Genomic DNA, 13,115 nt, shown 5'->3' on the forward strand with positions numbered 1-13,115 from the left:
ACTTGCAATCCAAACTGAGCATGCTCAGATGCAAAGGACTATGGGATTATCTGTGGTTATTGTAATATCTAATCTGGAGCTACTGATAAAATAAACCTCACGCAATATTCAGGGTGATTATGAATTGATTATTTGTGGTTTAAAACAATGTGTCATTACTGTTTACAATACTATTTGATTAGTATTTATTATCACATTTCCCATGATGCAACATTCAACATGGCAGGTTTGCAAATTCTTTATTATTTCCCCAGAACACTAAAGGAGTCAAGAAATAACATTTTTGTTTTCATTAAAATACTATTCTTATCCTATGAACACATTTGCATAATTCAAGCATATTAAGGTATTTTTTCTATATGTACCCAATACTTATAAAGTAAGTTACCCAAAGAACATCTTTCTTTTGGAAAAAAATAATATTACCAAAATTATAATTTAGTTCAGGATGGGAAATCTTCAGTGAAAGAAAGATTGTTAATTATCAATATAAAAGTACCTTTTACAATGGGAATATTACCTCATTAATTGCCTTAATAGAAGCAAAAAATGCAGATCTGCCAGGGGGAAAACCCCAAGGACTCCCTAACCCCCAGAGGTCACTCATGCATTCAACCAACAATCAGATGCACCAACAACCTTTTTACTGTCATAATGGTATTAAACTTTTCTTAAATATTTTCACCCTATTCTAATTTGAGATATGATATTGTCTTTTAAAGATATGAAATGTTTGCCAAGATAGTCTAAAATTGCCTTAAACTCCAAATCTCCCCTACCAATGATACTACCAGTAGATGTGCTGACCTTTACTACATGTATATAATGATGTCATATAACTGTTTAAGAACATATTTCAACCCTATGTTAAAGTTATAAAGAATAGTTTCTGATACTTGATGGTGCTGTCTTGTAAAGCATGGATTAAGTTATTGCTTGAAAGGGTCTGAATAGCCTAAATAAGAGTAAAAATCCTCCAGGTCTTCTAGAGGGAGACCCCTCAGACCCCCCCCCCCCAGACCCCACATGAGGTGGACATATCCCAGTCTAAAGCTCTACCCCTCTTACTGTCAAGATGCTATCAAAGTATATTTCAAAAGTATTTCAACCCTATGTAGTTGTTTTTTACATGTTGGTGTTGTCTTGTAAGGCTTGGAAATTATTGTTTGAAAGGGCCTGAATAGTCTCAAAATTGACTTTTCAGAGTAAAAAACTTCCAGGGCTTCTAGGATGAGACCCCCTAGGACCCCCATATGAGATGTACATATTCCCTTCTCAAGCTTTCCCCCTACCTTTCCTGTCAGATGCTATTAAACTCCTTTTGGAATATATTACCCTGTGTAGTCAATAATTATAATTATGATAGTGCTAACCCGGGGATCTTATAAAGTATATGCAAGACAGTCAAGCAGTCCACACTGGGTCATGATCAAAAAATACCTGTCATGTGAATATCATATATATACATGGGGGGGGGGTTATCATATTTTAGAATGAAGAATTAAGTGATGGGGGGGGGGGGGGTTCAGACAGAGAGAGGGAGGGAGAGAGACTTTCTACAGTCTGTCTCCCTCTCTCTCCCTCCCTCTCTCTCCCTCCCTCTCTCTGTCTGACTCTCTCTCCCCCCTCTCTCTTCCTCCCTCTCTGTCTGACTCCCTCTCTCTCCCTCCCTCTCTCTCCCTCCATCTCTCTGTCTGTCTCCCTCCCTCTCCCCTCCCTCCCTCCCTTTCTCTGTCTCCCTCTCTCTCCCTTCCTCTCTCTCTTTCCCCTCTCTCCCTCCATCTCTCTGTCTGACTCCTTCTCTCTCCCTCTCTCTCCCTCCCTCTCTCTGTCTGACTCCCTCTCTCTCCCTCCCTCTCTCTGTCTGACTCCCTCTCTCTCCCTCCGTCTGTCTGACTCCCTCTCTCCCCCTCCCTCTCTCTGTCTGTCTCCCTCTCCCTCCCTCCCTCTCTCTGTCTGTCTCCCTCTCTCTCCCTCCCTCTCTCCCCCTCCCTCTCTCTCCCCCTCTCTCTCCCTCCCTCTCTCTGACTCCCTCTCTCTCTGTCTCCTTCTCCCTCCCTCCCTCTCTCCCTCCCTCTCTCTGTCTGTCTCCCTCTCTCTCTCTCCCTCCCTCTCTCTCTCCCTCCCTCTCTCTGTCAGTCTCTCTGTCTCCCTCAATTGAATAGTTTGTGTCACTTTAAACTAAAAAACTATAAAATGGAAATGTATCTGTAAATTGACTCATGGCAATCATTTACAGTTTACAATCACCTAAAATATCACAACCCGCATAGATTGACATTCAATGTCATTACCATGGTAACCACTATATATACTATTTAACATTATAAAAGTTATTTGATTTAATGGTAGAGTTTTATACAACAATACATAGTTGTATATGATACTGTATGACCCCTTAAGATTCATTGAGATTTCAAGTGTTCCACCAAACATGACCCCCTAGCTATATGGTGCTTAGTTACCAAGAGTTTATCAGGTGATACCCATGTTGACTTGTTCCTGTATGTGTTTTTTACTCGTCTTTTTAGTAGTGTATGTATTTTAATTTTTTTCTTAGTGCTGCTCCTAACAATCTTAGTCAGCCCCTAATACAAAAGGGATGAAATAAATAAATAAATAAATACCCTGGCCCAGTATATATAATCAGGGGATGTGTTCTGGCCACCATTGTTGATACTTATGTCTTGTCATGTCACCAAATGATACAATTGTTTACGACTGATTCCACTGCTCTGGTAGATGTCAAGATTTTTTGTCCATACATACATCGGTGTATACAGTCCTCGGAGCTTCGCATCGCTAAAATGGTTATTTTGCATGTACCGATATCTACTGTGACACGACGATCCGTGTCAGCACAAAGCCGGGCACGAAGCCCCGTGCTTCGCGGTAACATGTCAACAAATGGTTAGCCTAGCCCTATGTGATCGATGAGGGCGCACAGTACAAGGATGTTCGAGTACTGCAGTTAGATACCTGCAGCACCGGCGATGCAAAGCTCCGCGAACTGTAAAGAGAGTCCAGTGTACAGCTAACCCACAGACAGGCACTTATACCTACACTCAGAAATTAACCACAGCAGCGTCAACAAGTCGATACCATGTATGGACTCGGAACAATCGCGAAAACAATAATTATGTTCAAACAACGAAGACCACATATTGATCAAAGGGAAAAAATGAAAAGCCACATGAGGAATAGGTGATACAAGGACATACACACAGAACAACTAAAGGAAGTGGGTAAAATTAAAATGCATGAACTAGTGTACCAAGGCATGGACAAAGCCAATAAGTATGCAGGAAGAGTGGTTTTCCTCTTATATACACCAATACACTACGTAATTTGTACCACACATCCTGACAATTAAACATTGCATACAGCATATATCTGAAAGGTGCAAAGCAGCTAGTCTTTCCGAGCAGCCAATGGTTGCTGGAGAAAAGGTCCGAGTCGAAAATTAGAATCCATCCTTATAAACAAGAAACACAAAATGCTATTCGATAAACAAGAACAAGAACAAAACCCAGACAAAACATTCAATATGTAAATAAATGGTAACAGCAGCCGATATCATTTGCCGTACAAATTACACAATTACGGGACACAGACTGTAAATCCAACAATGTGTATGACGTACACTGCGACGAGTGTGGTCATATCATATAATTCCGAGAAACGCTAGCTCTGTTGCTAATGGCAACATGGTAGTTACTCATTATTATAATTATTCGTATGTCACGTGGTTTTATTAAATTTTATACTCCTAAGAATTTAGTGATACGTTCATGTGTTTTTTTCTTTTTAATTATGTTTTGTTTTTGTCTTCAAGTATAAAAAGTTGAAAGCGTACAACCGATCCTCAACTTCTATTACCATGTCAGATAACTGCCAATACACCAGGTCTAGTCTACTATATATTAAATTTGTATTTTTGTCGTTTGTTCCTCTAGTCTGGAAGACCATTAAAATAAAACTTGTATGTTGACATTCCTATAGGGTCAATGTATGGCTTACAGATACTGTAGAGTTTGTCAGAACCTATCGTACGTGTTTTGGTACGAGAGTAGCCTACAAGCCACTCTATGCGTATGTTCCACTGCAAATCAACTCACCTGTTTTTAGACTTGGTTGACGACTGTGACGTAGTACATATGTATGGAACTGCAGCCTCGCTTTCACTTTCTACCACTTGTCTTGTGTTTCAAGGTAGAAGCTTAAAAGGTCATGGTTGTTTTTTGAAGTCTATAGTCTCCAAACAGACGTCCGCAGGTGTGGTCAAAAATGGCGACGTAAAAAATGTCATATGACACGTAAAAGGTCTAGGGGTCATTTTAAGACAATGAGATACTTGTAACGCGTTGGTTTTTTATTGGCATATCAAAATACGATAACATCTTAATCCAACATGTATTCGTTGACTGGAGTAAATGGGAATAATTTTCTATTTTGATAATTCTTCACACTTATTTATATTCAGAATTAGATCTGACAAATAATAGCTTTTACATATTCCACTGTACAACTACCATTGACGAATTGTCCACGGTATATTTGACTGTACACGGTGAGGTCAACTGAGGTCAGCATACCTGTCAATCATAGTTTAATATTAACAGTAAGTAGACGACTCGTATTTCTAAACTGTAATATAATTGGTTAGTGGACTGATATAACGAGTGAATCCATCCTGTATTGTGATTGGTTAAGAAATAAGGTCATTAGCAAATGATGATGATTGTTTTATCATCATATATTGTGTTCTGTAGATTGAATATAACAGCTACTGCAATTGGTTGGCTATATGTCGCCAGAAAGTAAGGACAACTGAAAAAAAATCTGAACATGTGCGAGTCACTCACTACTTTTAATTAACATATGAATACAATTACTGAGGAGCACACATGTAAACAGATGTCCAACTGAACACAAACAAATCCTGTCTACAAACTTCCACAACAAATCGACATAACGTCACGTGACAAACAGTAACACAAAGTTGGTACAAAAGTAAACATCACGACTCGAAACCTCGACATGTTCTTCGACTCTTTGGTTTCTATTGCGCATGCGTCCCCAACTGTCCCATACGGACAGACCCCGGGATACGGACACGTCCCAGTTTGTAGATTTTCGCGGAATACTTAATATCGTTTCAGTACTTACAGGTACCGCTAACCTTTCACGTTCTTGCTTTCTCGATATCTTAAAATCTTCGTTGTCTTCAAATTCAGGTGCCGAATTATTATCAAACTGTTGAAAAAATCGTTCGACATCGCTATCGTAGTCTGTAGCACTTATGTCAGAAAATTTGTCCATCCTCGTCGATGTACAAGGCGAGAATGACAATAGAAATAGACCAGGTGTGTAATTATTCAAATATATGTATATGTACTCATCTGGTTTGTAATTAGTCGCCAATGAGAGTCAGTTTGTCAAAATCCATTGTTCAATATTGTCCCTGATTGGAAAGTGAATTATTTCTACACGATGAGTCCTACACATTAAGAATTGACGACTAATCAGAACTTGTTACACAAAAGCACAGATATCTATGATAATTAGTAACCTATTCTAATGACTTTCAACTACCTACATTCGTACGTAAGCGACAACAAGTATTGGTGCTTGTACGTCTACGATACAGGTACAGATACAGATACAGGTACAGATACAGATACAGGTACAGATACAGATACAGATACAGATACAGATACAGGTACAGGTACAGGTACAGGTACATATACAGGTACAGGTACAGGTACAGGTACAGATACAGATACAGATACAGGAACAGGTACAGGTACAGGTACAGGTACAGGTACAGGTACAGATACAGATACAGATACAGATACAGATACAGGTACAGGTACAGGTACAGGTACAGGTACAGGTACAGGTACAGGTACAGATACAGATACAGATACAGATACAGATACAGGTACATATACAGATACAGATACAGGTACAGGTACAGATACAGATACAGGAACAGATACAGGTACAGGTACAGGTACAGGTACAGGTACAGGTACAGATACAGATACAGATACAGATACAGGAACAGATACAGGTACAGATACAGATACAGATACAGATACAGGTACAAATACAGATACAGATACAGATACAGATACAGGTACAGATACAGGTACAGGTACAGGTACAGGTACAGATACAGATACAGATACAGGTACAGGTACAGGTACAGATACAGATACAGATACAGGTACAGGTACAGATACAGATACAGGTACAGGTACAGGTACAGATACAGATACAGATACAGATACAGATACAGATACAGATACAGGTACAGATACAGATACAGGTACATATACAGGTACAGGTACAGGTACAGGTACAGATACAGATACAGATACAGATACAGATACAGGTACAGATACAGATACAGGTACAGATACAGATACAGATACAGATACAGATACAGGTACAGGTACAGGTACAGGTACATATACAGGTACAGGTACAGGTACAGGTACAGATACAGATACAGATACAGGAACAGGTACAGGTACAGGTACAGGTACAGGTACAGATACAGATACAGATACAGATACAGGTACAGGTACAGGTACAGGTACAGGTACAGGTACAGGTACAGGTACAGATACAGATACAGATACAGATACAGGTACATATACAGATACAGATACAGGTACAGGTACAGGTACAGATACAGATACAGGAACAGATACAGGTACAGGTACAGGTACAGGTACAGGTACAGGTACAGATACAGATACAGATACAGATACAGGAACAGATACAGGTACAGATACAGATACAGATACAGATACAGGTACAAATACAGATACAGATACAGATACAGATACAGGTACAGATACAGGTACAGGTACAGGTACAGGTACAGATACAGATACAGATACAGGTACAGGTACAGGTACAGATACAGATACAGATACAGGTACAGGTACAGATACAGATACAGATACAGGTACAGGTACAGGTACAGGTACAGATACAGATACAGATACAGATACAGATACAGGTACAGATACAGATACAGATACAGGTACATATACAGGTACAGGTACAGGTACAGGTACAGATACAGATACAGATACAGATACAGATACAGGTACAGATACAGGTACAGATACAGATACAGGTACAGGTACAGGTACAGATACAGACACAGGTACAGGTACAGGTACAGATACAGATACAGGTACAGGTACAGATACAGGTACAGGTACAGGTACAGGTACAGATACAGGTACAGGTACAGGTACAGATACAGATACAGATACAGATACAGGTACAGATACATTCGACGAATGTTATCTTTTTTTCTCACTATACTTTCACAACAGATGGTACAGTAAAATGCAGGATAGAATTAAGAGATTAGATATATATATATATATCGACTATTTCACCCAAAAACTTAATGCTGGTCACATTGCCAATATTCCTTCTTCTTCCCTTTTTCAGATTTGACCCGCTAAAATATAATATTGGCTGTTTAGTCTAAAACCCACACCCCCACTGAAAATGGTGTACGAACAGCTTTTGCATAAACATCTTCGTTGTCTGTTCCTGATATTTACGCTAGTCCCAGGTAGTCAATAATAAAAACTGCAACTCGTTAGTGTAGGTTTTAGACGAAACAGTTCCGGTAGTCTGTAAGGTACGCCGTGACAGGGCGCCCTCACACATCGGCCAACCCCTCAAATATCAAGAGTGATACAATCGGGTGAGAGGAGGCCGGTGAGGGCGGAATGTCACAACGTATCTTAACAATAACAGTCTAAGTTTGGGGTTACAGGATGTAAACACACACGAGGCGAGTTACGGTATCTGATTTATACCAGGAAAATGGAAGGGAAATATACAATGTTATACCCCTAGTTATTCTTTAGTGTTTATATTGTTATGTAAATGTTATGTGAGTTTGAAAAAATATTTGTAATTGACTGATTATTCACTTGGGTTTTCAGCAATGCATTTTGCCTCCTCTGTAGAACGTATGGATATTTGTACACTTGTATGTCTCAGGTATTTTTAGTTCCTTTTTATTCTTTACTTTTGTCCCTCGGACAGGACATAAAATAGAGGTCCCGTGTATCGGAGTACAATACCCAATGCACATTAAAGTACAATCTCCACTTTTCATTAAATGAAGGATGATGATAACCCGTTGTTGTGTTTTGAAACCAGTTTTTAAACATGTAATTTTTTTTCAAAATTCCTTGCTGTCTTACATTTTTTGTTATTCTGAGCAGCAGAAAACCAATTTGTTTGGCCAATTAGGAGATCTCTTTGTCATTTATACAAAACAAAAAAAACAGTTTGCAACATTTTTGATTAAATTGGTTCCTTAACCTGAGAATTAAAAAAATGAATCCAGGATGAATCTGAATCCAAACCTAACTTTGACGATTCCAAATGATCAAATAATGCTGAATCCAATGCTAACTTCACTTGTACTAAATGGTGATGTGACTCTGAATACAATGCTAACTTCACTTGTATTAAATGAAGTGACTCTGAATCCAATGCTAACTTCACTTGTACTAAATGATGAAGTGACTCTGAATCCAATGCTAACTACACTTGTACTAAATGGTGATATGACTCTGAATCTAAAGCTAACTTCACTTGCACTAAATGGTGACTTGACTCTGAATACAAAACCGAGGAAAACACAATGGAGTTGTTTTAGAATAAAAAGTCTAAAATAATACTGATTTGCCATCCAGATATCTATAGACAATAAAATCAATATTTGCTACAGAAAAGTTGAAATACCTATCCAAAATTTGCCACATGGTGGTGCTCTACTTCCTGTCTGTGTGTACCTTGGAGGTATACATGTATAGGTTACTTGGTTAATCATAGAGCACTGCTGCTTTCTTTGATGTCTAAACAATATGAAAAACATCCCTGATTTACACTTCTACAGAATACCAAGGGACAAAGCTCTTAAGAAACGGTACTATGAGGTGATGATACCCCCAATTTGAGCGAGGGCGCTGTATTCTCAATTTCCTGTTTACAATCTGCAATGGCCTTTTATATCAAGTTGACATTTCCATTATGTTTTGATAAATATGTCATGTCTCTTTTGTAGAGTTCTTACAATCTTTTCTTCAATCTCTTTCCCTTGTTCCAATTCTTCAGTTGTCATGGAAACTACATCTTCATTTTCCCTAGCTACAATGACAACTCGTTCCCTCCTTGTTTCCAATAGATTTGCAAGAACAAGCTTCAATGGAAAGAAGAAGACATGCCGATAGTTAGGCAAAATAACAAATTTGTTAAGTTTCCAATAACTCGACCGAGCCTAGTTTTTTAAACCAATAAAATAGTATATCACTGGTGACGCTGACAATACGTCAGCAATAATTTGGCATTATCATGATCTCAGCTGTATCAATCAAACTCATTTCAACTCACTGCAGTATATCACTGGTGAAACTGACAATACGTCAGCAATAATTTGGCATTATCATGATCTCAGCTGTATCAATCTAACTCATTTCAACTCACTGTAGTATATCACTGGTGAAACTGACATCAGCACTAATTTGGCATTATCATGATCCCAGCTGTATCAATCTAACTCATTTCAACTCACTGCAGTATATCACTGGTGTAACTGACATCAGTAATGTTTAGGAATATAGCTTACAACAATTTTTTTGACTCTGTGAGTAAAAATTTTTATTTGAAAGAAATAACATTTTTTTTTCTACTTACTTCATGTTTATAAGTTTCCAGAGACATTCTAGCTTTCGGTAATAACATCTTTTCATCAGTCTCTAGTTTAAATGAGACAATAAAAGCACTCGGTGCCCAATAAGTTACTAATGGTTTCAACATCTTGGGTACTAAATGCATTGATAGTTGTAAGGCTCCCTCTGATGACTGGATTTTATGCTGAGCCTATGAACAACAAAAATAAATAATTATGTGACAATCATACACCAGTCATGTGATAATCATGTGACAGCCATGTGATAGTCATGTGACAGCCATGTGATAATCATAATCATTGTTGTAATCATATCACAGCCATGTGACAACTATGTGACAGCTATGTAATTATCATGACAGCCTTGTGATTATCATGTGACGGCCAGGTGATAATCATGTGACAGCCAGGTGGTAATGATAGCCATGTGATTATCATGTGACAGGTATGTAAAAATCATGACAGCCATGTGATAAAATGACAGTTGTGCAAAGATGTGACAGCTATGTAATAATCATGAGTCATGTGATTATCATGTGACAATCAAGTGATAACCATTGTGACAGCCAAGTTCTTATCACAACAACCATGTGATAATCATGTTACTGCTGTGTAATAATCATGACAGTTATGTGATTAGCATGTGACACTCATGTGATAACCATGTGACTTACCAAATCAGAGGCAGGTACTAGTATATAGAAATCAGAAACTGCAGCAGCTAGGTATAATATTGCATGTGGTAATCATGTGACAATCATGTGATAACCATGTGACTTACCAAATCAGAGGCAGGTATATAGAAATCAGAAACTGCAGCAGCTAGGTATAATATTGCATGTGATTATCATGTGACTATCATGTGATAACCATGTGACTTACCAAATCATAGGCAGGTATATAGAAATCAGAAACTGCAGCAGCTAGGTATAATATTGCATGTGGTAATCATGTGACAATCATGTGATAACCATGTGACTTACCAAATCAGAGGCAGGTATATAGAAATCAGAAACTGCAGCAGCTAGGTATAATATTGCATGTGGTCCCAATTCTTGTAAACTTTGAGCTGCTGCTTGTAGTAAATATAAATAATCTGATAAACTAGTAAACTCAACTAAACAAAGACTGTCTTGGAATGTTTGGTAGTTCTTCAAAGTGTTCTTAAGATTTGGTGCTTTTGCTTGGTCCACTGAAAGGAAAATAATATAAACAAGCCATTGAGAATGACATAGTCCCCGCTATGATTGGGTTTTAAGGAATTAGCACTACTCTGATCACGCAACAACACTTGTGAACCTAAATCAAACAGACTTAGATATGTTGTGTCTGCTTGTCGGACATGGAACATGCCTACAACAATAAAGGATTGGTCGGGTATGGGGGATCATATCAATATGAAAATGGATATGCAAATGTATGTCATAGAACACTGTCCTAATACCAACTCTGAATGAGATCTGTTCAAGCATGTCTGAGTTATGGCTTTGGACATGGAAAATTCACAAACAAAATGGCTGCCAGGCAGCCATATTGGATCGTATCATGACGAAAATGGATATGCACATGTATGTCATAGAACACTGTCCTAATACCAACTTCGAATGAGATCTGTTCAAGCATGTCTGAGTTATGGCTTTGGACATGGAAAATTTGCAAACAAAATGGCTGCCAGGCAGCCATATTGGATCGTATCACAATTAAAATGGATATGCACATGTATGTCATAGAACACTGTCCTAATGCCAACTTTGAATGAGATCTGTTCAAGCATGTCTGAGTTATGGCTTTGGACATGGAAAATTTGCAAACAAAATGGCTGCCAGGCAGCCATATTGGATCGTATCACAATGAAAATGGATATGCACATGTATGTCATAGAACACTGTCCTAATACCAACTTTGAATGAGATCTGTTCAAGCATGTCTAAGTTATGGCTTTGGACATGAAAATTCACAAACAAAATGGCTGCCAGGCGGCCATATTGGATCGTATCATGACAACAATGAATATGTACATATATGCCATAGAACACTGTCCTAATACCAACTCTGAATGAGATCTGTGTGAGCATGTCTGAGTTATGGCTTTAGACAAGGAAAATTCGCAAACAAAATGGCTGCTAGGCGGCCATATTGGATCGTATCATAAAACAAATTGACGTGCATATGTATGCCATAGCATGTTGCCCCTGTACCAAGTTTGAAAAAAATCGGTACAGGCATCTCCAAGAAACGGCTGCGGACGGACGGACGGACGGACGCACGGACGGACGGACGCACGGACGGACGGACGGACAGACGGAACCCAATCCATAAGTCCCCGTTCCGGACTTCGTCCGCGGGGACTAACAATGATCAAGTATGTAAGGCCAAAAAACTAAATTCTATGGTTTCTGGTCATCGCACGCATCACTTAAATACCCTCACGTTGATCATTTTTGTGTTTGTCCAGCCCATGCAGTCTACAGATCTGTGGGGAAACACAAAAATAACCCTGTTGTCTGTCTCTGTCTCTTTGTGTGGGCCTGTCTGTCTGTCTGTCTGTCTGTCTGTCTGTCTGTCTGTCTGTCTGTTTCTAGTCTTGCTCTGTGTCTATCTATCTGTCTGTCTGTCTGTCTCTCTGTCTGTCTCTCTCTCTGTCTGTCTGTCTCTGTCTCTGTCTCTGTCTGTCTCTGTCTCTGTCTCTGTCTCTGTCTCTCTCTCTCTCTCTCTCTCTCTGTCTCTGTCTCTCTGTCTCTGTCTCTGTCTCTGTCTCTCTCTCTCTCTCTCTCTCTCTCTCTCTCTCTCTCTCTCTCTCTCTCTCTCTCTCTCTCTCTCTCTCTCTCTCTCTCTCTCTCTCTCTCTCTCTCTCTCTCTCTCTCTCTCTCTCTCTCTCTCTCTCTCTCTCTCTCTCTCTCTCTCTCACACTGTTATCAATGTGATGTCATTTCTCGCTAGTGTTACCCATAAACACTTGCAGAATATCCCAAAATGGCAGAAGACACCTTTAGTGCAGTAGAGCTTCTTTACAAGATTTCAAAGTTGAATAAGTTTACTACCAAGGTTCAAATTAATCTCCAAAATCATTATGTAAGCTGACAGCTGATAGTTTGTCCACATACTGATCCATGCTATGTATATAGGTGTTCATTTGCTGAATGATTAACCAGTTGCCTATCCAACAATGTTGTTATCTTTGCAATATACGCCATCATTTGGCTGTTGCTAAGGGCGTGGTTTTGTTGTCAGGTATATTTGCATACATTTTTTGAATGAATGTTTATTCATTTGTCTATACTTATCTGTGATTTGTCAATTAATCCCTGTTATCTTTGCAATATATGTGATCATTTGTCTGTTGCTATGGGAGTGGTCTTGTTGCTAGGCA

At 38.9% G+C, this 13,115-nt stretch overlaps 1 protein-coding gene across 1 annotated transcript in view; it reads right to left on the reverse strand.

Moving 5' to 3' along the window:
• Positions 1–7,900: 7,900 nt before the first annotated feature.
• The window catches only part of LOC144450200 (phosphopantothenate--cysteine ligase-like), a 12,841-nt gene continuing 7,626 nt past the window's right edge, over positions 7,901–13,115 (reverse strand). Inside the window, exons 4-6 of the mRNA XM_078140784.1 lie at positions 10,729–10,937; positions 9,751–9,936; positions 7,901–9,256 (exon numbers count right to left, since the gene is read on the reverse strand). Of these exons, the coding sequence (XP_077996910.1) occupies positions 9,086–9,256; positions 9,751–9,936; positions 10,729–10,937 (566 nt within the window). The 3' untranslated portion in view covers positions 7,901–9,085. The remainder of the gene's footprint in view (positions 9,257–9,750; positions 9,937–10,728; positions 10,938–13,115) is intronic.

The sequence above is a fragment of the Glandiceps talaboti genome, chromosome 19, assembly GCF_964340395.1.
Source record: "Glandiceps talaboti chromosome 19, keGlaTala1.1, whole genome shotgun sequence".
Classification (NCBI taxonomy): domain Eukaryota; kingdom Metazoa; phylum Hemichordata; class Enteropneusta; family Spengelidae; genus Glandiceps; species Glandiceps talaboti.